The following is a 25,425-nucleotide window of genomic DNA, read 5'->3' as shown; positions in this document are numbered from 1 at the left end:
ATACTAAAAACTGTAAAAATTGCATATTATATCTGTTCTTCGATCCGGTTGCGAATATACATTCACAATAATCATAAGAACACATAATCTCAATCATATCAAATTTCCCCAACATCTAAACTTCACTTCATGTAGGAAATAAACAAGACTTACATCCTTACGAAGCTATTGAAGAGAGGAGCACAAATCTAGTCTCGGATCGAAATTTGGTTAAACGGATGTGTCACCACCAAATGTTGAAGAAAAGAGGAAAAGCTTGGAGCTCTCGTTGCTGGTCTGCTGAATGAGGAATAAATGAATCAGCACTAAGTCTATATATATATATATATATCATGCCATGTGTCAACTTGAGAAATAAAGGTGGATTTCTCGCACAGAGCACCGCGGGTGCGCTCAAGCTACGACAATCCTTCGATAGTTCAAAATCGACGACCGCGGGTGCGGTATGTCTTGGACCGCGGGTGCGGTGACCCTACTGTAATTCTTCACGTTTCATGAGTTACAACCGCGGGCATTACATTATGATTAAAACCAAACGAATGCTCAAGCTTTTTTTTATGATCAAAATAAAAATTTAAATCTTCCACTGAATATTGGAAATGAGAAAATAATACACCAACATTAAATCGTTGGCTTGCGTGTTTATTGTTTAATCATATTAAGTTTATTATTTATAACGGCTAAAGAAAAATTCAAAAAATTGCATCACACGGAAAAAATTATTGTTCAGAATAAACAAAAATAAAAAATTTAATTTACACGCTCCCTGAAATAGTTTTGAGTTTATTATTTCTTGTAGGAGTGAGCATGTTTGACTTATCTGACATAAACTCTCTTCTTACTTGTGATTCATCTCTGAAAAGAAAGATATCAAATTCTCTTTCCAAGGGAAATTCCAATTGAAAGTGGAATATGCACATGACCTATTGGATTATATCCATACAAATGTGTGTGGCTCGCTAAGTTTTAGCAAGAAATACGAGCATTCCTACTTCATTATCTTTGCTGATGGGGAAGCCTCCCAGGTATTTTATCTGAGAATATGGGGATGCCCTGCTTGCATGTGTCATTCTGGTTGTCACTATCTTCTTTGGAGAAAAGATTTACATCACTAGTGTGAATTGTGATATATGCTGATGTATAAATTCTTATATATGGTACTTCAAGACCAAATATCTTTTCTCATCTTCCAAGTTGGAGAAAATGATACTTTGATCATCAAATGGTCAAACAACCACAAATTGATGCAACTTATAAAAGTATTTTCGTACATTTTTTTTGTATTATAGCTTATGTACATATATTCTTCTAGAAGATGTTTAATTTATGATCGTAGACATAATTTCGTCTTTTCCAAGTGTTTTATAGCAAATTTATATTTCAATTACTTATACATTTTAGTAAACTCTTCAAGAGTACTAAGCTGAAAGTATCCCCTGTACCATGATCATTTTAATTTGTATAATAACATGTTCTATTGAAATAATATTTTTGGACATTGAATCTAAATCCATTTGACATCTCAAAGGATTTTTTTTATAGATATCATTGTCAAATCAACATATTCATGATAACTGAAAATATTTTCTCATAACCTACTTTGGGTTAGAAACTTTGAGCTAAAGTGTGTTCATAGTTCACCTCTCATTTGTCAATTATTTTTATTGACAATCAACACAAATTATATTTCAAGATAATCATGATTTTGCATTATAGCAAAAACACATTAATAATTATATTTTTTTGATCCCAAATAATATGTGAAATCTTATCTTTTAATATACTTGTTATTCTTCATGAATAACACAATCCAAATTGGATCCATTAAAATATTTGGCCAATCACGCTTTTAGCATATTTTATGTTTACTTGCAAGTAATATAAGATATTTCTCGTAGGGCATCAATTTCTTTCATAACGACTAGCCTCCATTATTCTTTTAACATTGAGATATTCACTCATTTTCTTTAAAGGGGTTTTTCGTCGCTTCAGACGAGTTGTATATATTGTTCAACTAGAACATTAATAGAGCTAAATAGAATAATCGATCTTATGCACAAGATCAAATAACATATTTTGTTATTTAAACTTTGAACTTCATTCATGTTCACATTATCTTACAGTGGGATCAGCATAAAAAATATTCTTTTAGCTTCTATTTCCTCCCATCATGGTTGGAAATATCGTTTTGCAATAATAACAAATGAGAAATTGTGTCATAAAAAATTTATTACTCAAAATATTTGATCATAAGATTCAAATTATTTCCAATATATCTACAATCTCTTCAAGATATTTACTCTAGTACATTTGTCGCACATAACACATTATCAGTTAGCAAAATATATATAACATATATTTCAGATATCCCCAAAATATGATGTATTCATTATCAAAATCAATGGTTTCAATAATTGATTGGAGACAGAATAAATAAACTAAACCAATGTAGTTAAAATCATAAAATTGATATTCATATTTTTTTTCTTTTAATCAAGCTTATCTTGATTATATATTTTGGAAATTTTTCTCAAAACCTATTTTCGTAAATATCAAGTTGTGAATAATGTTCCCACATTATTTATTCATTCCAAATAATACGAGGATTTCTGTCAACTTGAGCTTATTATAATGATATCAAATTTGATAAGCCATAAATAAAAATTCATAAAATTTCTTGGCTATTTGATTCAAAAATCTCCATATTTATCGATCTAAGAACTTTTGGCTTCACATTAACATATTTGTGCACTATCAATAGTTTCTTAACTATTTATATAATTTGAATGATCAACTCAATCGATTATGCTAAACTCTAAAAATATTTGTATCGATGATATTTTTTTAGAGAATATTAACTCTTCTAGAACTATTGATTTTTAATATATTATTTATACCAAATCGATATTGCATTGGATTCTCAAATCCATATACATTAATGTTTATCACTATTTTATTGTATCAAGCATACCTTTTCTTTTCATCATCAATCAAATGATCTTCTAGATCCTTAATACATTGATATCAACATACGATGAAAATATAATTTGGTTAGACATCATCGGCCTCCACAAATTTTATATCGAGCTTGATGTATATCTTAATATTTTGTGTCAATTTTATAATTCATATCTCATTTGAGATAATATATTCTTCTTTAGTATCAATTGTGTTCATTGGCACTCTCACATTCATCTTATAGAATTATTTACATTAGTTAGACAACTTTGAATAATTGTCTTCTTTTATTTATCTTTGAATAAACAAAATACTTTAACTAAGATATTGAATTTGAGAAATTGAACTTGGGATATTGAACGTATCTTTTCAAATTCTTACATATACCAAGTAGATCTTTTATCTTAAATAACGAAATTCAGTCTCTCATAAATGTCATTTTACATTAGATTTTTTGTTCCTACATTTGCAAAACATATAAAATAGTAACAACTAATAGTTCATGCTTTTTTCTTTTTATAGATCTTAGATATTCAATCATCTTCTTTAGGAATATAGATAATTTTAGATCATATATCAATGTTCTTTAAGAAATTGTAATAAATTTCTCAATTCATAAGATCTTCGAAAAATCTTTCAACCAGAAAGACATTAAAATAATATTCCTCAAGAATATCGCCAAATATTGGATCTTATATAAATATTCTTCATGAATATCAACAAAGCTTTGATATTTTGATCAATATTTCTTTATAAATATTGATACACTTTGATATAGATCTATATCTTTCAATAATATTTATAGATCTTGAATCTCATATCAGATATCAACCATGAATATCTTTAGTTTCTCAATATATGACATCATATATTTATCATAAATCTCTTTAGATTCTCAATATATTATATCATAATCACGAATCTAATTTACATTCTCAATATATTTGATCTTATATCATATCTTAATCATTAATTTCTCTCAATATAAAACATGTTTTGCTACTTTGGATCCATCATCATCATAATATTTTATGAGCACCAATATATCAATAATTATAATTGTGCTACTTCTAGAGCATTAACAAATATCTCATAAAATTGAGTATTGACAACACATTGTGCTATTTCAATAGCATCAATAGAACGAGAAATATGTCCATTCTCAGTTGCTTACAGAATCGTACTGATAACATGTTATAAACCATAAAAGAAAGATAAGTAGAAAGAATTCATAAAGAAAAGATATAATGGGTCAATACTCGTGCAATTTTCATTGAACACAATCATCCTATTTGTAGGAGAATAATATAACATACAAATCTTTACATATATTATCTTGTCATTTTATCTTGATTACAAATCTTTCAAATCTAACTAAATAAGATAATTATCTACTACAAGAAAATATTTATAACAAATAATATTTGTAAAAACTTTATTACTACTTGTTATAAAGTTACCGTTTGCAAATATCAATGTGAGTAATTTCCACCTGAGAAACACGCAAAGATTGTCCCATCTGAGAAACACAACCAATTCAATAGAGATTATTAATGAGAACAAGAAGTATCACCGCCGTGTCCTAATACTCCACCAACCATTCTTCCAATTGAAATCATCCAAAAATCAAGAATTATTAAAGGAAAAAAGACTTTTTCACACATCACTCGCTTTTCTTTACCAATTCTTGCATTCATCTCAAGCTTTCGCTTCATCCCAACTTCTAAGCCACTCCTCCCACCACGCGTATACACGCAGAATACAGCACAAAGCTATAGATATAGATTTATATCTGTATACGAGATTCGAAGTAAGTTTGTAGTTATACATAAGCAAAAAGGTGTGAAGAAAGATGAGAAATGGAGATCTTGAAAGGGGTGTAGCTACAAAAAACAGAAACCAGGGGTACCCGCAAGCTTATTATGCAGCTGCAGGGGGGTATGATATGGAGCATTCAGACAGCCAGTGGACTTCATGGCTGGTGCCTATGATAGTTGTTGCTAATGTTGCCATGTTTATTGTGATCATGCTTGTTAATAATTGTCCCAAGGAAAATAATGGGTTTCAAGGTGATTGTGTCGCAAAGTTTCTTGGAAGGTTATCCTTTCAGCCCCTGAGGGAAAACCCTCTCTTTGGCCCTTCATCTTCAACGTAAAACTCCCATCTTTTTCTTTTTTCTATCACTTTTGATTTGTTTTGATTTAATGGTTTTTGGTGTTGATTTGTTTGTTTTGGTGGAGTTTGGTCAATCTTGATTGTGGGCTTTTCGAAAGTTTATGAGTTATGACTTTTGTTGTTTGTGATTTATGGGCAACTTTTCTGCTGTCTTTTGACTTTGGATTGAAGTTAAATTTTTTTGGGCTTAATTTCTTTTTGTTTTGGAAAACATTTCATGATCGTTGTAGTGAGATAATTTGATCTGGGAATGGTTTATAATGTTTAATCAATGTTGATTTTTGGGCTTTTAGCTTTTATGATTGACAGTAAACCTGTTCTTGCTGGTCTGACTTTCTTGATTTGGTTCTTTGCTAATATTAACTTTGTTTTTTCTTTTTGCGATTTCTTACCGGTTTGTGATAATCTGGAATTAATGTTCTTGGCATCTTGGTTAAAATTTTTGTATGTACACGCTTAATTCTTCTGTTTAATCGCTTCTAGATTGCTGTCGGTGCTGTATATTAATCTGTTATGGACTTGTATGTTCGATCGTGGCTGAACTAAGCTACGATGAGTGAGACATTCCATAATTGTAAGATTATGAACTTATCAACTGATAAGATAGAAGGCTGGGTGGCTTTTTTAGGCTCCAAAATCTTTTCTAGTTGCTCCTTTTTTGACCTTTTAATTTGAATCATACCGGTTTTATGTTGAAGCATTGACTAATGTTCACCAGAGAGTTTATTGTGTCAATTACTTGGTGGATATGGGCTTTGGTTCATACCATGGGATGCTTTAAACAAATGTGTATTGATTAGTGAAATTGCTAGGAGTATTCCTTGTCTTAACTTCGTGCGAGAGCAAAATTTTTATAGCCTGTATTCGAATTTCATCATTTTTTTACTTGGTGACTGCTGCCTTGTGCTTGGCTTCAAGGAAGTACATTTTGGATGCTAAATTATAGTCCCTCCCATCAGTATCCATGCAACAGAAATATCCGGTAAAATAACCATGATGTTTGTGGTAATAGAGTAAATATATGTAGAGGAAAAATTATCTAATCATCCTTTTGATTGTTAAAAGAATTCTTTTCTACAATACGGATACAACATTCTATCTTCTGAAAATTAGCTAGTGATGACATGTGAAAGTTCTTTATCTGATTCAACTCTTTCCTTGGCTTATTCCAATCCGAGCCATTTATGTATCAGTGGATGCCTGAAATTGGAACTTTTTATTTTCTTTTCTAAGTGCTACTCCTCTTTCATTTATTTTCTGTGACCCAACCAATGTGAACAAAGCCGTAGTTTATTGTTTATATTTGGAAAATTGAGTGTTTCCTTTTTACATTTCAAAACTATTTTCTTTAATTCTATTATTTTTAGGGCCTTTAGATCCCTGCCTTGTGTTGTACTTGGACGTGATTTTAATCAGTGTTTGATCCAAGGAAAAATCCCTCATTCTTATTCTGTCTGTTTGGTAGAATTTTATGTGAGTTCCAAGGAATGGGTCTTTGTGCATTTGTATTTGTGTTTTTTTTAAGGCATGTTCAAAATTTTTCATCTTTCCTTTCTGAAAGTAATTCAAATAATGCTACCCCTCGCTTCTGTAGGTTGGAAAAAATGGGTGCTCTTGAGTGGAACAAGGTGGTTCACGGGAATCAAGCATGGAGGCTTATAACTTGTATCTGGTTGCATGCAGGCGTTATTCATTTACTCGCTAACATGCTGAGCTTGGTGTTTATAGGGATTCGCCTTGAGCAACAATTTGGATTCGGTATTCATCATCAATCTGATTTGCAACTTTGGTTTGATTAAACTCTTAACACAAATGAAAAATCTCTTAAAATTATTTTTTTACCAAGCTTGCATGAAATGATTTGTCTGCAAAATCCATAGAATATATCAATGATGACCTTGATGTTGGCTTATTGAAAATGTGGTGTTTCATTAATTTCTTATGATTCCCATCTTTTACATGTTGGTCTAAATTACGTTATGCAGTACGAGTAGGGGTCATCTACCTGTTGTCGGGTATCGGTGGGAGCATGCTCTCTTGCCTTTTTATTCAAAGGAGTATATCTGTTGGAGCTTCTGGTGCTCTGTTTGGACTTCTTGGGGCAATGCTATCTGAGTTACTCACTAACTGGACTATTTATTCCAATAAGGTTAGGCCTTTACTAATATGTTCCAAATTATTATTTCCAACAATTTTCAATGCACTTCTTCATTGCCTCTCTAATTGTAGAGTGTTGAAAAATCTCTTTTTTTCCTAGTAAAAGAACAAGGTTGTTAATCTAAAACATCAAATATAATTAAGGACGATTGATTTTGTTGTACTGTATGGTCACTTTTATTATACAACAATTGAAAAACAGTGTTTAGATTGTTGTACAACTTAAATATATTTGTATTGCATCTTCTTTACTTACTATAGCTCTTTGTAGAACGACAGACGTTCGATACTCATCGTAAGTTTTTTATTTTGTTTTCGAAGTCAGATTTCATTTTAATTTTAGTACCAATTGTAATGTCTCAGAATGAGTATATTGCAAGCCAAGATCCTTTTTAGAACATTCATCACAATTTTTTGTTCGTTACATTCATATGTTAGCATGATTTTTAAAGATTTCTTGAATTTCTCACATTTTTTAAAATCTTTTTGTTTCACCAGGCAGCAGCACTTTTCACTCTAGTGGTGATTATCGCCATTAACTTGGCGGTTGGAATCCTCCCTCACGTTGACAATTTTGCTCACATTGGAGGATTTTTGACCGGTTTTCTCCTTGGTTTTATTCTACTGCTCAGGCCGCAGTTTGGTTGGGTGGAACGCCACCGTCTACCGGCTAATAGTCTGAAGTCCAAATACAAAGCTTGCCAAGTCGTTTTGTGGATCATCGCTACAGTTTTGTTGATTGTTTGGTAAGATTCCCATATTTTTTTAATATAAAAAAATGGATATCTTTTCACAATAAATACTCATTATGTTTTATGACTACTTACATCTGGAGCCCCCTGTGGTTTAGCCTCACTATGGAAACACCCTCTGAAATTTAAGTAACAGCGGCCATACATTTTGAATTTATGAGTTCAATGGATGCAAAGCCTTTTCCGAATCAGTAGCTTGATATTCAGCTATTTTTGATCCGGAACTCTTTAGAACACAACATGAATACAACACCATCCTTGAGGCATGACATAGTTAAGGTTTCATCTATGAACAGCGGGCTCAAGATAGTGACTCGACCTGGAATGTATCTCCTTGCCTGTAACATTTTATTCCGCAGGTTTGAAAGATGGTCTCATTCGCACCCCACTTTGTGCTGGTATTCCGGCTAGTCAGCTCTGATACTAGCCCCAAACCTGGTATTCAAGCATCACAAGATTAACTTCAAACAGAACTGATGGCTGCAAAAATCGTCTCTGTTGTGTAGAGCAATCGAAACGTGGTGTTTGAGTTGTTGTACAGTTTAAAATATTTGAGTTGCACTGTTACCACCAGCTCTAACTTTTGATAAAGCAGCAAGCGTTCGGTCCTACAAGAATCCTTATAGTTGATGTGATAATGGCACCATTTGCGGCATCGTTATTGTTTTTTTTATATCTAGAATATTCTCTTAAAAGGGGTGTTGATAGAATCATCACGTGGAATAATGATTCAAAAACTGTCTTGCAGGTTCACTGTGGGATTAGTGATGCTGTTCAAGGGAGAAAATGCAAATGAAAAATGCAGCTGGTGCCATTATCTAAGCTGTGTGCCTACATCAAGATGGAGCTGCAACAATTGATGGACATTTCTATGCCTTTTATGTACCTAATAACTTAGAAAAAAAACTACAATTTTTCAAATTATAGTTTTTAATTCGTTATTGTGTTGCATAGTTGATATGTTTTGTAATTTACATGCATACTACTCCATGTGGAGCATCTCGCGATATCTTTGTTTTTTTTTTCTTTTATTACAACTCACGCACGGAGGGAGGATCGAACCCGAGGAAACCGGCTATTCTGGCAGGGGTGAGACCACTGGGTTACAGGCCCGGTCTCTCGATATCTTTGTTTTAAATATATATAAAAAAAATATATGTTATCAAATATCCATCAGAAAGCTAAAACCGTGTCAATATCTATGAAGAGTCGATTGAAAATCATTGTGGTATACAAATTATTGATTAATTAGCAAATTGATATATAAATTATTGTAAATGAATTAATTATTATATCATCCAACTAAAAAATCAATTTTAGCTTCAAATAAAATTGTTTTTAAGTCAATTATTGTCGTTAAATTAAATTAATTATGTATTTTATTTTTGAAGTTATTTTATTGATAAAAAGTGTAAAAATAAAATTATATTTATTTTAAAAATTATATTATAATAAATAAATAAGTATAATATTCTTTGTATAGGATTGTAGAATTATTAATTAGTACAAATATATATCGATTGATAAATTATATACTCAGACGTAATATATTGTATAAATATATATCTCTATCTATATTATAGTATCATCATTACATAATAATTTACATATAACTCAATAAATAAATCATCCATAATTAAAATATGGTGTAACATATAATAAAAATATTGTAGATACTACAAATATACGAGAATACACACTCATTTGTTGATGTCGATTTGATTGGTAAATTTAATGGGCCGAGCAGTTAACTTTGAAAACCCAAAGAGAATATTGTAGAAGGCTGCGATTCTACAGAATGCCCCCTTATTTCAAGTTATTTACCAAACCACCATTCTATATATTTATCTGCGTCCACTCTTCTGCTCCATATTCACCAGGTTCCTTGATTACTCCCCAAGCAATACAAGCAGATAATAAAGGATCTCTCTTTTCATTATCCCTAAAAATCGTAATTATCTCTAAATTAGGGCAAAAATGGCGAGACCTGATCAGGAAGCTGTCGATACTTTCATGAGCATCACCGGCGTTTCGGAGGCCACGGCTATTTTAAAACTCGAGGCATGTTTCTAGTGAAAATTATGTTATTAGTTGTTGTGATTTTTTAGTCGATTGTTGTTTGAATCATTTGTTTTTTCTTGGATTTCTGAAAATAAAAGTAATTTTGGATTTATGATGCGATGTTTTAATTTGTTGTGGCACTGCGCAGTGTGTTGGCTGTTAGCAGCTAGGGTTCGTGTTTTATGGAATTGAAAGAAGTTATGGTTTTCATGTGTATTGTAACTTTAGTTTTTCGTGTTCTTGTGAGATCCTGGTTATGCGACGTGGTTGAGATTGCAGTTTAGGAAGTCGGATGGTTAAAACTTGTGTTTCTTATTAACCAATTCAGATTTGTGCGAGCTTAAATTACTAGTAATCGATGTTTCTCATTTTGCTTGAAAAACGATTTTGAATATTACTACAGTGTTGATTGTTATTACAGTATCGACGGATATGGAATTTTTTTGAATGATAGCTTATTGTTCATGCTTTTCTAATTGTGGCGGTTTGTAAATACTTGTGTCAATAAGTGAATGAGTACGTACTTTTGCCACTTTGATTGGCATCATAGCACAGGAGGAATCAATTGTTGAATTGCTACTTGAGCATTCACCGACCAAAAACAATGTGTATTTAGGGGTGTGACAATCTGTATTCTGCGGAGTAGGTGCTCTAACCTTATGATTCATGGTTTCACCTTTTGACATTGATAAGGGATGAAATAGGAATAAAGCCGGAATCCTGTCCCACACTGTTCTTCTATCTTAAATTTCTCTTTTTTGTTTTTGTTTTCCCTCTATTTTCTTAAATGTTCGTGTTCATGTGAGAAAACGCTGAAAATGGGATTTGAAGGCAGATACATTTCAAGAAAGCACGTGCACTTATACGGATGTCTAAGTTGAGCTGCCATTCTTTCTTTCTTTTTTTGTATACCTTATCCTTTGCACGTATGCGGTTATCTAAATTGAGTTGTCTTTCTGTTCATCATATTAATACCCATCTCTTTATTAATTTTTTTGTTGTAATATATGCTGTAGTGTCAAACTGTCAATACTACTTCACTTGTGTCAGAAATAATTGATATATTTTTATATTTTGAATATTTTTTGTGGGAAGAGAAAAAGAAGTGTTTCCATACTTGCAAGTGGATCTGTTCATCTTGACAGTTGAAGCCCGCAAGATATGCTCCTAGGCCTGAGGTGCAGTGAGGCACTTTCTTTATGCCTAAAGGCACGCTAAGGCGCAATCCACCCTGTTATCTAATCTAAGTATTAAAATGTTAATGCTTAACCATCATCTCTTTGATTACATGATCAGCCGATATTGCACCTTGAGCCTATGCTCTATAGCACGTGCAATGTATGCATATATAACTATATTTTTTTATCATGTGATACTTTTGAGACATTTCTCGTGAACAATGAACCCATAGAAAAGGAGATTGCTTTCAGATAATAGTTAATGTTTCCCACCAAAAAATTGTTCTTTTTTAAATGAAGATGGAAATTATTGTAAAGTGTCACTAATTCTTTATGCTTACTTGTTGTTTTACTCTTTGAAGAAGCATCCACAATCTTAATGCAAGTTACAATTGCTATCTTTTAGGACTCTGTAAGTTGACAATATATTTCTGGTGTTTTAGTTTGATTAATTAAGAAGTAATTTATGTGTGCCCGTAGTTCGATAATCATGTTTATCGGAAATTCTTGTGTTTCTATTGTGTGTATGTTATAATTTGTCATGGGTAAATGATCAACTATTTTGCTAAAGGTCTCTCATGGAACGTGTTCATGAACTTATATTATTTTGAACTACCTGTTGTATTGATTGATTAGAATAATTTTATGTCATTTGTTGAGCAGGAGCATCGTGGAAACCTTAATGAAGCTGTTAATGCACATTTCACTGAAGGGGATAGAAACATGTTAGTATTTTGACGTCTTATCAAATCTACTACTCTTTGTTATTTTGCAGATTATTGTTTTTATACTTCGCATTTTGTAAGTGATTTGTGTTCTGTACGCTCAGAACTCAAGAGGTACCATTTTCTGCTCCATCGGATGATGTTATGGACATAGATGATTCAACACCTGTTGAAGCCCTCAGACCATCTTCTTTGCTATTCCCTTCAGCAAGAGATTTGAATCCTTTCTCTCTCCTGGATCCTAACTATTCCAGAAGTGCTTTTCTCGACATCGTGTCTCGGTCACCTTTTGTCTCACATCCAAGGAACGTGAGGGAGATTCCAATTGAGGTGAAGGATGGAGATGGAGCATCAATGCATCCTCACAATGCTCCTACCATCGAAGAAGTCACTGATACTGAACACGATTTGGGCAGAGAAACACATGGGACCATTATAATAGATGATGAAGATGATGAGAAGGAAGTGAATACACCATCTATTGGTGCTTCTAGGTATGGGAAGCACATTACTTCTGTGAATGTTGGACAAAGTGCTCCTACTGTCATGGATGTGCCCAACTATAGCAACGATATAGAAGAAGAAATGATACGAGCTGCAATTGAAGCTTCAAAGCAGGATGCTAAGCTATCAAATCAACAGCACGACGAGCATCTTGTATGTGATATTTTGACTTTATGTGCTTTATCCTTTAACTTTGTGATGGTTTATTTTTCCTGTATATCCTTTTCATATTGGTACAGGATCTTACGGAATCTAACGCTCGATCTAGGCAATCATTCCAGGAAGATACCGAGCTTGAACATGCGGTTTCTCTGTCATTGCAGGTATGCTCTCTTTGTTTTGGGTGTCTGCACGCACAATTTGAAATAATGGCGATTAATCCAATTAACATTAGGTGAAAATGCAGACTGCCGAACAAGAAAAGGCGCTAAGGGAACTAGAAGAAAACGCTGGAGCTTCAGAAGTAAGAGCTGAGAAACATCCTGGCATGGAGGAACTTGGAGAGGCAACATCCTCAAGTGCAAGGTAATATTTCTGCCTTATTTCCTTTATTGACTTTTTTTCATAGGTTTGTTGTGCTGAAGGTAAATTCCCTTCAACTAGTGAAGAAACATGTACAAACAATAAACTACAGGTGGCATTCTCATGAGAATTAGGATACAATGCACCAGGGCATGGAATATAACATTGTAGACCGCTGTTGTCAACAGTGTGGGTAGTCTTTCTACCATTTGGGATGTCAGATTTAGAAAAGATCTTAGCGAGGTTGAATTTCTTGAGTTCACTGATTTGTTGCGAGTCTTAGAGAGTGTCAGATTAGACTTGGGTACTGAGGATGTTAGAGTTTGGCGGGGGGACCCTTCAGGTTTGTTCTCGGTTAGATCTTTTTATTGCTCTTTTTTCCCTTTTTCGATTTTTCCACTTTTCGATTTCTTTAATACCATTTGGAAAGTACACGCCCCACAAAAGATTAAGATTTTCTCGTGGATCGTGGCCTTGGGGAAGCTGCCTACGTGTGAGTCAGTGCAAAGAAAGTGGAAGAATTGTGCTCTAAGACCGCAGTGGTGTTGCTTGTGTCGAGAGCACGAGGAGAATCAAGATCATATACTTCTACACTGCTCATTCATGCAACAAGGATTTGGACTAGAGTATTCAACGAGCTGGGAATACAATGGGTTATGCCGAGGCATGCTAAAGATCTCTTTTATTTCAATTCAGGGGGCATATTCAACAATAATCACAGCGAGTTCTGGTACATGATCATTCACGGCATATATTGGTCCATTTGGGTAGAGAGAAATCGAAGAATTTTTGAAGATGAATCGGAATCTGTTGACAGAGTATGGGAAAACATCAAATTTAGAGTCGCATTTTGGACAACTACCTTGCAAAAGTTCAACCATTTATTTATTTCAGATTTAGTGAAGGACTTCAAATTTATTTGGTCATGAAAACTGTGCCTCTTTTGTATTTCTGGTGTATTTTCAGGTTAAGCTTGTAGTAATGTTGCCGTGGAATGTTCATCCACGTACAAATTGTACTATTCAAGTATTATAATAAAATTAGTTTTCTATCAAAAAAAAAAAAAAAAACTTTGGCCGACAGTGATTGTGGCTTAAGATATCAACTGAGAGAGTGGTGTGGTATTAAGTTGTGATTACTATCTAAGAGAAAATCAACTGTTAATGAAAATCAATGAAGCACATGAGAAGTGGGTAGAAGTTACAGTGTTACACTAGAAATGACTGATAGCAATATCAGAGAGAGAAATTTTTGTTTCCTCTCTCAATGAGCAATTTGCATTTTCTCTCTTTATCGTTAATTGAAATTCAAAGCTGCTCACATCATGAGGCATAATCTATTATATGGGTTTTTGTATCATGTACTTGATCTGAAACAGTACTCTCATTAAAAACGTAGAACTATATGTGTCCCTACTTTTAAAATATACCCATGCAAATTTATGGCTGTAAGTTACACCAACAATTTATCTGTAGGAAATCCCAGTTGGAGGCTGGAGGCTCATCCATCCAAGTGGATGCTGAAGATGTAGAAAATCAGCCGCTGGTTAGGCGAAGGAGGAGACGTGTATCTTCTGTTCCTGTTGAGACAAACAAAGATATTGAGAAAGCTGCGGCGAGCCCACCTTCAAGTCCTCAGGAGCACAATAATGTTAATCATTCTCAACACAATGGAGATGACTTCGCTGCTGATGTGGTAAGTTTTATTTTTTGTTGTTTTCATGGACTTACCATTGTCCAATCATCTGGAAAATATGATGATTGTTTTATTTGTTTGATAATTTGAAAGTGGGGTGGCATCTCATCTGAAGAACACGATGAAGCGGTTATGCTTGAAGCTGCAATGTTTGGTGGCATTCCTGAAGGAAGTGGATATCATTTCCCTTATGCTCCTCAGCTCAGTCAGAATGGTTTTGATACAGTCGTGGGACCTTACTCGATGCATGTACCGCGTCCGCCATCGCCTTCTCTTACTGCTCAGAGATTGTTACGAGAACAACAGGTTTGCATCATTAGCTTGTACTGATTTCTAGGTTCAGAACGTTTCCTTTATGTTAAATTTGGATGTTTTTATTGCAGGATGATGAATATTTTGCTTCATTAGAAGCTGACAGGGAGAAAGAGTTGAAGGCCAAGGAAGAAGCTGAAGCTGCTCTTGCCGAAGAGAAACGCAAGGAGGACAATTTGCGCAGTAAGCTACTAGAGGAACAGGTATCTTGTTATGAAGATTATGGGCTATGATGACAGTTGAAGCACTTTTCAGAACACCTATGCACGATTTCTTTTTGTGGAGTTATCTTCATTATATAGATTCATGTAGGATAAATATTTGAGATAATATTTTCTTAATAGTTGACCATGGCTCGGGTGGATATATTCATGTGTTCATCCTTGGTAGTATGTCGATTTGATTGTGGATGAAATAAACTTCAAGAAACTTAATCTGAGGTACAATTAAGCCCTGTTGGCTTAATAAGTTTGAATTTGGTTCTAGGAAGTTGAGAAACCATATATCTTGTTGCAAAGGGTGATTTTCTATTGCTTTGGTTGTGAACTGACCTTTCATTTATTTCTTCAAAACATTGTGCACAACTTGTTTTGCATGATTTTAAAAGAATCAAGTCACGGATTAGGGGTATCTAAACAGATTATGTTCCGTTGATTAGGAAATTGCGAGACAATTAGCAGCAAAAGAAGCTTCCCTTCCTCAGGAACCAGCACCAGATGATGAAAATGCTGTCACACTGCTTGTGCGAATGCCTGATGGAAGTAGAAGAGGTCGACGATTTCTTAAGTCTGACAAGCTACAGGTAAATATTTGGTGGACCGGGAATCATCCATGTGTAGAATACATGTTTATGTTTCGCAGGATGGGGATTATATTCAATACGGTTTAATTTAATCGTCACGAGCTGACTCAGATTTCTCAACTCTTTTCAGTATCTTTTTGATTTCATTGATGTCTCCAGAGGGATCAAACTTGGCAGTTACAGACTCGTAATACCTCCATCTAATCTATTTGTTTTACTTACCCGGATTTGTTTATTTTGAGTTAAATATTTCCTGTCTTTCTGGCTGTTGTTGTTAATGTAAAAAATAGTTAAATACATACACTATTACATTCAATCAGTGGCAAGATCATAACCTAATCATATCTTATCAAGTCACAAGTCTCTAGATTTGGTGGGTGAAGTTCGTCATCATAGATTTTTTATTCACTGTTTTACGTGAGTACTATTAACACATTCAACAAGAGAGCCCTAGAATTCCTTTTCATATGGCAAATGTATATTTGCCAAAAATAATCTTCAACCGGAAAGATGGAAGGGTGTGAAAATGATAAATTCGTTAGTGCACCTCCAGATTATGACCCATGCAAATATCCTTATTCTATAACTGTGTGGGAGTATACTTATGTATACCCTCAAGTGTGTATATATATACATAGGAGTGTTCTCTCGATTACACAATATGAAATAAGGTGCTGGTTCTGATAATTTCGGTATTATTTTGTTTCAGGTGAGACCATATCCTCGACGTGCTTTTAGCGATGTTGAAAGTACCTTAACTCTCAGTGAGTTGGGTTTGACCAGCAAACAAGAGGCTTTGTTCCTGGAGTTGATATAACCTGCACTTGTTTCATATAGTTTCTAAGAATGTTCATCATAGACCTTCACAGGTTTGTTGCTTTTGGTAAATTATGACAATATCGATACAATTGTCTCTTGGGCATAACCTTGTATACATTAATACCTTTGATACTCCAAAGTCAATCGACATATTGAATCGTGCTTTAACATGTTCTAGCTGTGCTTGTATGCATATTTGTCTATGCTTGGTCGGGTTATGTAGAAGGTTATTGTTTGTTGATTTGGCTTCAACCATTGGATTTTCCCAAGTAATTAACATCTATAGAAGTTTAATATTTGTCGTCGACGCTCGGTAATTGTTCCGAGTCCTGGCTCTATAAAATTATTGCGAACTGAAACATGGAGCACTGGTGTTCGGGTCTGTGTCTCGTAGATTGATAGCTTGTGATTTATACTCGATGTTAGGATGCACTAGCGAAAGTTTAACATGACGTGAGAAAATAATCCGATGCTATATTTGACCCAAAATGTTTTATGTCAAAATATTATTTTTGACTCTAAATATGGATCAGGTCGATTTTTCTAAATCCGTGATATCGTTTTATTAAACACATGCATGCATACAAGCAACGTACTAAGACATTAGAAACCTGGCAAACATAGTAATATCAAATGCAAGGGTTCTTTGTTTCCAACCCCCTTTGCAACATCACCGGTGATCGGGGGCATCTCCAGAATTCTAAATCTAAACTAACATAATCATGTTCAAAGGGCAGAAGTGTGACTTTATCATCATACTTGATTTCACAAAACGTCGTCTTTTCTCGACCCAATAGTTGGCGATTTAGGATTTTTATGCACTCAAGATTTTAAATGTTAAATTATTATGAATTATAGTATGATTAGTTATTTTATTTAGTATTTTCGAGTTTTTGATTTAAAAAAAATAATTTTAGAGGTCGTTTCATAACACCTTGAAAACGTGTCCTGAAATTCAGCCCGGAATATGCACAAAAAGAATTGATCTTGAAAATGTTCACAAGCTTGATATTCTTAAATTTGGTTTCATTGTAAAATTTCAAAGCTAATTCCTCCAGATGTCTGAGATCAACTAGTTTGTCTGCGTTCCCAAGTGTTTGCTCCAGCTCTGTGATCATCAAGTGGCTCCATGCATAAATCAGACATTTCATGCAAACTTGACTACGATATACCCGTGATACGAAAATACTATGAAATTGTAGAAGACTTTGAATGATCGTCGGATTCTATGTCGCTCAAGTACATATGATCGAGATATCGTTGTGCGAGGACGGAGCGGAGAAGGGTGGTCCTAGCCACGGATGACAATTCCGGAACCCAGTAGCCATTGTTGGTAGGAGAGAAAAGTCGGAAGGAATTGAATTTGGGATTACATTATTCTAATTTCTGAATAAATGTCTACTTGTCTATGTTAAAAACGAAAAACTTGTAAAATATAATAGTTTGTGTTGAAAATTAATATTTTAATATTGAATATTTGAATATTGAATGTTGAAAATTAGGTGTTGAATATTGAAATTTGTATGTGATGATGAAGGTAATGATGTAATTTATTTTTGGATTATTTGTAAAAATTTTCTATAAATAGATCTCTCATTTGTGAAGAAAATCACAATTGAGTTGAGAGAAAAATATTATAAAGTGTGTAGTGTGATAATTTTGAGAGTTTGAGATTTTTACTTTTTACCGTAAATTTTTACTTTTTTATCAGCACGAAGCNTTTTTAAACAAAATAACTTATGACACCTAATTATAATAATGTGATATGATATACATAATTATTTAAATATGACTAATATTATATACACCATATTATTACCATAAAATTATACAAATACATACATTTATTTTCTTATACACCAACGGTAATAAACGGTAACAAAACGGCTAGTTTTTGCTCTATAAATACAATCTCACAAATACATTCAATCACTCCAACTTTCTCTTCTTCTCTAAAAATTATTCTTCATCAAATTTTCGAAGAAAAAAAGAAGATGGCTTTCACCTTTCACAAAGTTATTTTTAATTACTTTGGTTATCATACTCACGAATTTATCGGAGAATATCCTCCTCGTGTGTTTTCTTTATTTTCACGAATGCTTGTACTTGTTGTTTATCCATTACTTTGTATTGCAATATTCATTAACTAATAAAATGCATCGTAATTTTTAGTACCACCATGGCAAACTTGGCAAAGCTCGAATTCATCGCTCTTGATATTACTGGGAAAAACTATATGCCATGGACTCTTGATGTAGAAATGCATCTTGAGTCATTGGGTCTAAGCGAGACCATTAAAGAAAATGGTATATCTTCATCACAAGAAAAAGCAAAAGCTATAATATTTTTACGACGACACCTTGATGAAGGTTTAAAATGTGAATATCTCATCGAAAAAGATCCCATGGCTCTGTGGAAAGGATTAAAAGAGAGATTTGAACATATAAGGGAAGTTATACTTCCGACCGCCCGTGATGAATGGAATATGTTAAGATTCCAAGACTTTAAAAAAGTCAGTGATTACAATTCAGCGATGTATAGAATAATCTCGCAGTTAAAATTTTGTGGACATGAGGTTACAGAATCGGAAATGCTTGAAAAAACATTTTCCACGTTTCACGCATCAAATATAACACTACAGCAACAATATAGAGTGCGTGGATTTGCGAGATATTCTGAACTCATCGCCTGTCTTCTTGTGGCGGAAAAGAACAACGAGCTATTAATGAGAAATCATCAGTCCCGACCCACTGGATCAACAGCATTTCCAGAAGTAAATGCTGTAAGTAAAAATGAATTTAAACCTGGAAACCAAAATCAAATTCAAAGACAAGGTTTTGGTCGAGGTCGAGGTCGAGGTCGAGGTCGTGGACGTGGACGTGGACGAGGAAGTGGTCGTGGTCGTGGACGCGGCCGTGGTTTTGAAAATAATCGAGATAGTTATTTCTATAACTCATCTCAAAATAACGTCCCAAACCATCCACAGAAAAGGCATCAAGAAAACATGAGTGTTAATGAAAATCACTCGAAAAGATTTGAAAGTTCTTGTTTCAGATGCGGTACTCCAGGACATTGGTCTCGTATTTGTCGAGCCCCTGAGCATCTTTGCAAACTTTATAAAGAATCGATAAAGGGGAAAGAAAAGGAGACCAACTTCACTGAGCGAAGTGACCGTTTGAGTGATTCAACTCATTTTGATGCTGCTGATTTTATGAATGATTTCTCTGGAAATGATCAATATGTTGGTGGGATAGAAATGAACAATATTGATGCTGCAGATTTTCTCAATGATTTCTCTGAAAATGAACAATATAGTGGTAGAATATAAATGTACAATAATTTATTTTTCATGTATTTATATGATAATGTTTTATTGTACAATTATGATATGTGTTATATTTAAATATGTATTGTCATTAATTTTTTTTCATTGCATATTTTTTGAAGTTCAAATATGGAAAATGCTATGAGCAAAGCTGAAGTTTGCATACCCGATAGTGGTACAACGCACACTATCCTCCGAGATAAAAGATATTTCTTGGAACTAAAACCAACAAAAACAACGGTGAATACAATATCAGGTCCTGTAGACTTGATTAAAGGATGTGGTAAAGCACAATTTTTGTTACCTAATGGTACAAAATTTTTGATCAATGATGCTTTATATTCACCACAATCGAAAAGAAATTTGTTGAGTTTTAATGATATATATTCCCATGGGTATGATACTCAAACAATGAATGAAGGGAATGAGAAATATATGTGTCTTACCACATATAAATCAGGAAAGAAATATGTGATTGAAAAACTACCAATGCTCCCTACTGGATTGCATTATACACATATACGTCCCATTGAATCAAACATGGTAATTGATAATTCTTCAATATTAACCAATTGGCATGATCGATTAGGACATCCTGGTTCAACAATGATGCGAAGAATTATAGAAAATACACATGGTCATCCATTGAAAGACCAGAAGATCTTTCAGAATAATAAGTTTCAATGTAAAGCATGTTCTCTTGGAAAACTTATTATAAGACCATCACCAGCCAAAATCCAAACTGAATCACCAATGTTTCTTGAACGTATTCAGGGTGATATTTGTGGACCAATCCATCCACCATGTGGACCATTCAGATACTTTATGGTATTGATTGATGCCTCCAGCAGATGGTCACATGTATGTTTATTGTCAACTCGAAATGTTGCATTTGCAAGATTACTTGCTCAAATAATAAAATTGAGGAATCAATTTCCCGATTATACAATCAAGAAAATTAGACTTGATAATGCTGGTGAATTTACTTCCCAGACTTTCAATGATTATTGTATGTCTATGGGAATCATTGTTGAGCATCCTGTTGCTCATGTACATACTCAAAATGGATTGGCTGAATCATTGATTAAACGTCTGCAAATGATTGCTAGACCAATGATTATGAAAACAAAGCTCCCTATTTCTATATGGGGACATGCAATTTTACATGCTGCTTCATTAATTCGCATCAGACCAAGTGCATATCATAAATACTCCCCATTGCAGCTTGCATTTGGTAAAGAACCAGACATTTCTCATCTGAGAATTTTTGGATGTATGGTGTATGTGCCTATTGCACCACCTCAACGAAAGAAAATGGGACCTCAAAGAAAGATTGGAATTTATATTGGTTATGATAGTCCATCGATCATTCGATATCTTGAACCACAGACAGGCGACGTGTTCACAGCACGTTTTGCTGATTGTCATTTTAATGAGGAAATCTTCCCAATGTTAGGGGGAGAACAGAAACATACCGAAAAAGAAATTACATGGTATGTATCATCATTGTTACATCTGGATCCAAGAACAAAACAATGTGAAAAAGATGTACAGCAAATTGTGCACTTGCAAAGAATAGCAAATCAAATACCAGATGCATTTGCAGACACAAAAGGGGTAACTAAATCATATATACATGCTGCAAATGCCCCTGCTCGAATTGAAATTCCGAAGAAACAAATTGAAGATAGTCATGATGTCATTAAACGCCTGAAGCGTGGAAGGCCAGTTGGTTCCAAGGATAAAAATCCTCGAAAAAGAAAATTCATAGAGAAACACAATGATCACAAAATAGAGAATGATGTTCCTGAAGAAACACATAATGATCACAAAATAGAGAATGATGTTCCTGAAGAAACACATGATGATGAAAATATTCTGTCAGAACCACAAACTGACGAGAATCATGAAATCTCTATCAATTATATTAATACTGGAAAAATATGGAACCGAAAAGATATAGAAGAAATTGATGATATATTTTCTTATAATGTGGCAATCGACATCATAAATGATAATGAAGATCATGAACCAAAATCTTTTGGTGAATGTAAAAATCGGCAGGATTGGATAAAATGGAAAGATGACATCCAGGTTGAATTAGATTCGCTAAATAAACGTAATGTTTTTGGACCTATAGTCCTTACACCTGAAGGTGTAAAACCTTCTGGATACAAATGGGTTTTTATTCGAAAGCGAAATGAGAAAAATGAAATCGTAAGATATAAAGCTCGACTTGTTGCACAAGGTTTTTCTCACAGGCCCGGAATTGATTATGAAGAAACATATTCTCCCGTGATGGATGCAATTACGTTTCGGTATTTGATTAGCCTGGCAGTATTTGAAAATTTAGAAATGCGTCTTATGGATGTTGTTACAGCTTACTTATATGGATCACTTGATAGTAATATATATATGAAAATCCCTGAAGGATTTAAGATGCCTGAAGCACAAAGTTCAAAACCTAGAGATTGTTATTCTGTGAAATTACAAAGATCATTATATGGGTTAAAGCAATCCGGCTGAATGTGGTATAATCGGCTAAGTGATCACTTGATGAAAAAGGGATATGTAAATAATTCAATATGCCTGTAATGCCCGAGATTTAATCACTGTAATCAGACGTTGATTAATTGACAGAATTAAGATTTCAGGAGCCAGAGTAGGAACTTAAGTGGAGAAACCGGGCGTCGGTGCATTATAAGTTAAGATGTTGGACAAAACATCTGGCGCCCGAGCGGTAGAAAAGAACCGCCTGTTCTGTCGCCCGAGCGGTAGAAAAGAACCGCCCGAGCGCTAGTGCACCATAAGTTTATCACTCGGACAGAACGTCTGGCGCCCGAGCGGTAGAATATTACCGCCCGAGCGCCAGTGGATAACAATGGAAGGCTCGGACAAAAAGTGCCGCGCCCGAGAGGTAAATTTCAACCGCTCGAGCACCGACCGAAATATAAGAAAATGTGACACGTTTCATTTACATGCAAGGATAGATATATAAACGTAATTCATTCAGAATTATCAGAAAAGGAAACGGGGAGAAATCTTCGGAAGAAATCCTTACGCCTTTTGTCGTATAGATTTGTGATTTGCGAAAGATCCGTCCGTCAGATTTTGAATCCGACTTCGGTACTGTGTTCCTATCGACGTAGGCTACAACTGGACGTAAGTTTTGCTACGTTCTGATATGTTTTGAAATTATGATATTGTCAGAATCTGATATGATTCCTATATGATGTTCTTGACATGTTAGACATCGTATAATCAAAACTGGATTGAGGAACAGATACCATATGAAATTATTATGACTTTTGGAGTCGATTTGATATCAGAATTGAATTGTTATCGATTAGGAGGTGTTGGGATAGAGATCTGATTGATATGGTATTGCTGGGTATATTGAGATTTTGACGTTGTGCTGTGAAACAGAATTTGATTGAATTCTCATTATATACAGTATTGATTGAGTGGTGTATTGATACTGTACCCTCGATATTGTTATTACCATATTGATATTGACAGGCTTTGAATCAGAGACTTCGACATAGTCAGAGTAACATAGTGAAAGGTATAAATTAATGTTGAGTTGGGATTGCACAACTCGAGTCAGGTTTGACTCGAGTTTCCCTAAATCACATACTTTAGTTTATTGCATTGATATTTGCAATTTATGAGAATTGATGTGTGCGATCTATTGGTTCATAGACAATGTATGTATTGAGTTATAGGCTGATTCGCCTATTCTTCGGCTGATTCGCTGAGTCCTTGGGCTGATTCGCTGAGTCTATTGGATGATTCGCTTATTCTGTTGGCTGATTCGCCCAGATACTGGATATACGCATTATATCGATGTCGTTTAGGGTTGATTCATTCCTATCGACTGATATTCGATATATTTGTCAATATCCAGACCCCGGGATCCCTAGATTAGGAATTAGTCGAGTCTGAGATGACGCGTCGATTGAGTCGAGTCGGAGATGACTAGTTGATTTACAGTTTTATATCATTCATGTTTGTTGATTTGCTACATGTTAATGATAGCGGTTATATGCTTTTATATATGTTTTTATATGATTGCATGTTTACATTGTTTATACTGGGATGTATTTCTCACCGGAGTTTTCGGCTGTTGTCTTGTCTGTATGTGTGCATGACAACAGGTAGGGCTGGATCAGGGTCAAGAAGAGGATGAGAGAAGACAGTTAGCGTGGAGATCCGGACTTAGGCGTATATCTATTACATCACCTGAGATGTAGTGAAGAGACGGTAGTTATTATGATTTACGTTTGTACAGGACTTGTACTTAGATCTGGATAGTGATCTTGTAAATAAGATAATACTTATTTCATATGCTGCGTACTCTCGTAATTTTTTTAAAAAAATTTAGGCCCTGTTTATTATAATTGATTAATTATTCCCAGAAAGTAATTAAGAATTGAATTAAGTTCGGGTCCCCACAATGCCCTTGTGTTTTCATTAAGAAAACAACATCCGGATGCGTAATTATTGCTGTATATGTTGATGATTTAAACATCATTGAAACGAATAAGGAAATTCAAGAAGTTGTTTCATACTTGAAGGAAGAATTTGAAATGAAGAATATTCGAAAAACCAAGTATTGTCTGGGTTTACAAATAGAACAAAAAGAATGTGGAATATTTGTTCACCAGACAAATTATACAGAAAAGATCCTTAAACGTTTTAATATGGATAAATCAAATCCTTTAAGTACTCCAATGGTTGTTAGATCATTAAACATAGAAAAGGATCCATTCCGTCCATGTGAAGATGATGAAGATATTCTTGGTCCAGAAGTACCATATTTAAGTGCTATCGGTGCCCTTATGTATCTTACAAATTGTACAAGGCCTGATATATCTTTTGCCGTAAATTTATTGGCAAGATTTAGCACATATCCAACAAAGAGACACTGAAACGGAATTAAACATATATTCCGTTATCTATGAGGAACGACAGACTTGGGACTTTTGTATTCAAAAGATGCTAATCCAAGTATAATTGGTTATGCCGATACTGGATACTTATCTGATCCACACAAGGCACGTTCCCAAACTGGATATGTATTTACTCGTGGAGGCACTGCAATTTCTTGGCGTTCACAGAAACAAACGCTCGTAACAACTTCATCAAATCATGCCGAGATTATCGCACTACATGAAGCAAGCCGTGAATGTGTGTGGTTAAAATCAATGACCCAACATATCCAAATCTCATGTGGATTATCATTCGACGAGAAGCCTGTGATACTATATGAAGATAATGCTGCATGTGTTGCTCAAATGAAAGAATGATACATAAAAAGCGACAGAACTAAACATATTCCTCCTAAGTTCTTCGCATTCACTAAGGAGCTTGATAAGAATAAATATATTGATGTTCGTCACATTCAATCAAGTAAAAACTCATCAGATCTCTTCACAAA

The 25,425-nt window shown here is 34.2% G+C and overlaps 2 protein-coding genes across 4 annotated transcripts; both read left to right on the top strand.

Annotated features, from left to right (window-relative positions):
- Positions 1-4,541: 4,541 nt before the first annotated feature.
- Positions 4,542-9,211, top strand: LOC140987906 (RHOMBOID-like protein 2). Of its 2 annotated transcripts, XR_012177239.1 has the most exons (6): positions 4,542-5,109; positions 6,728-6,891; positions 7,119-7,282; positions 7,789-8,036; positions 8,791-9,056; positions 9,152-9,211. XR_012177239.1 is itself a non-coding variant. In XM_073456649.1 (5 exons), the coding sequence occupies exons 1-5, from the start codon at positions 4,811-4,813 to the stop codon at positions 8,900-8,902; spliced, it is 987 nt and encodes a 328-aa protein (XP_073312750.1). In that variant the 5' UTR covers positions 4,542-4,810; the 3' UTR covers positions 8,903-9,059. The 2 variants fall into 2 exon arrangements, 1 of the variants encoding a protein (XP_073312750.1); XM_073456649.1 differs by lacking the exon at positions 9,152-9,211 and having other exon boundaries at positions 8,791-9,059.
- Positions 9,212-9,889: 678 nt separating this feature from the next.
- On the top strand, positions 9,890-16,830 carry LOC140987948 (plant UBX domain-containing protein 8-like). Of its 2 annotated transcripts, none has more exons than XM_073456744.1 (11): positions 9,890-10,103; positions 11,945-12,006; positions 12,111-12,663; positions 12,750-12,833; positions 12,905-13,035; positions 14,508-14,727; positions 14,821-15,033; positions 15,111-15,242; positions 15,698-15,841; positions 15,972-16,028; positions 16,551-16,830. In XM_073456744.1, exons 1-11 carry the CDS (start codon positions 10,020-10,022, stop codon positions 16,656-16,658), a joined length of 1,788 nt encoding a protein of 595 aa, XP_073312845.1. In that variant the 5' UTR covers positions 9,890-10,019; the 3' UTR covers positions 16,659-16,830. The 2 variants fall into 2 exon arrangements, with proteins under 2 accessions (XP_073312845.1, XP_073312846.1); XM_073456745.1 differs by having other exon boundaries at positions 9,891-10,103; positions 12,917-13,035.
- Positions 16,831-25,425: the final 8,595 nt, after the last annotated feature.

Source organism: Primulina huaijiensis, chromosome 11, assembly GCF_012295235.1.
Source record: "Primulina huaijiensis isolate GDHJ02 chromosome 11, ASM1229523v2, whole genome shotgun sequence".
NCBI lineage: Eukaryota > Viridiplantae > Streptophyta > Magnoliopsida > Lamiales > Gesneriaceae > Primulina > Primulina huaijiensis.
Note: the sequence above shows the minus strand (reverse complement) of the source record. Positions and strands in the feature narration are given on the sequence as shown.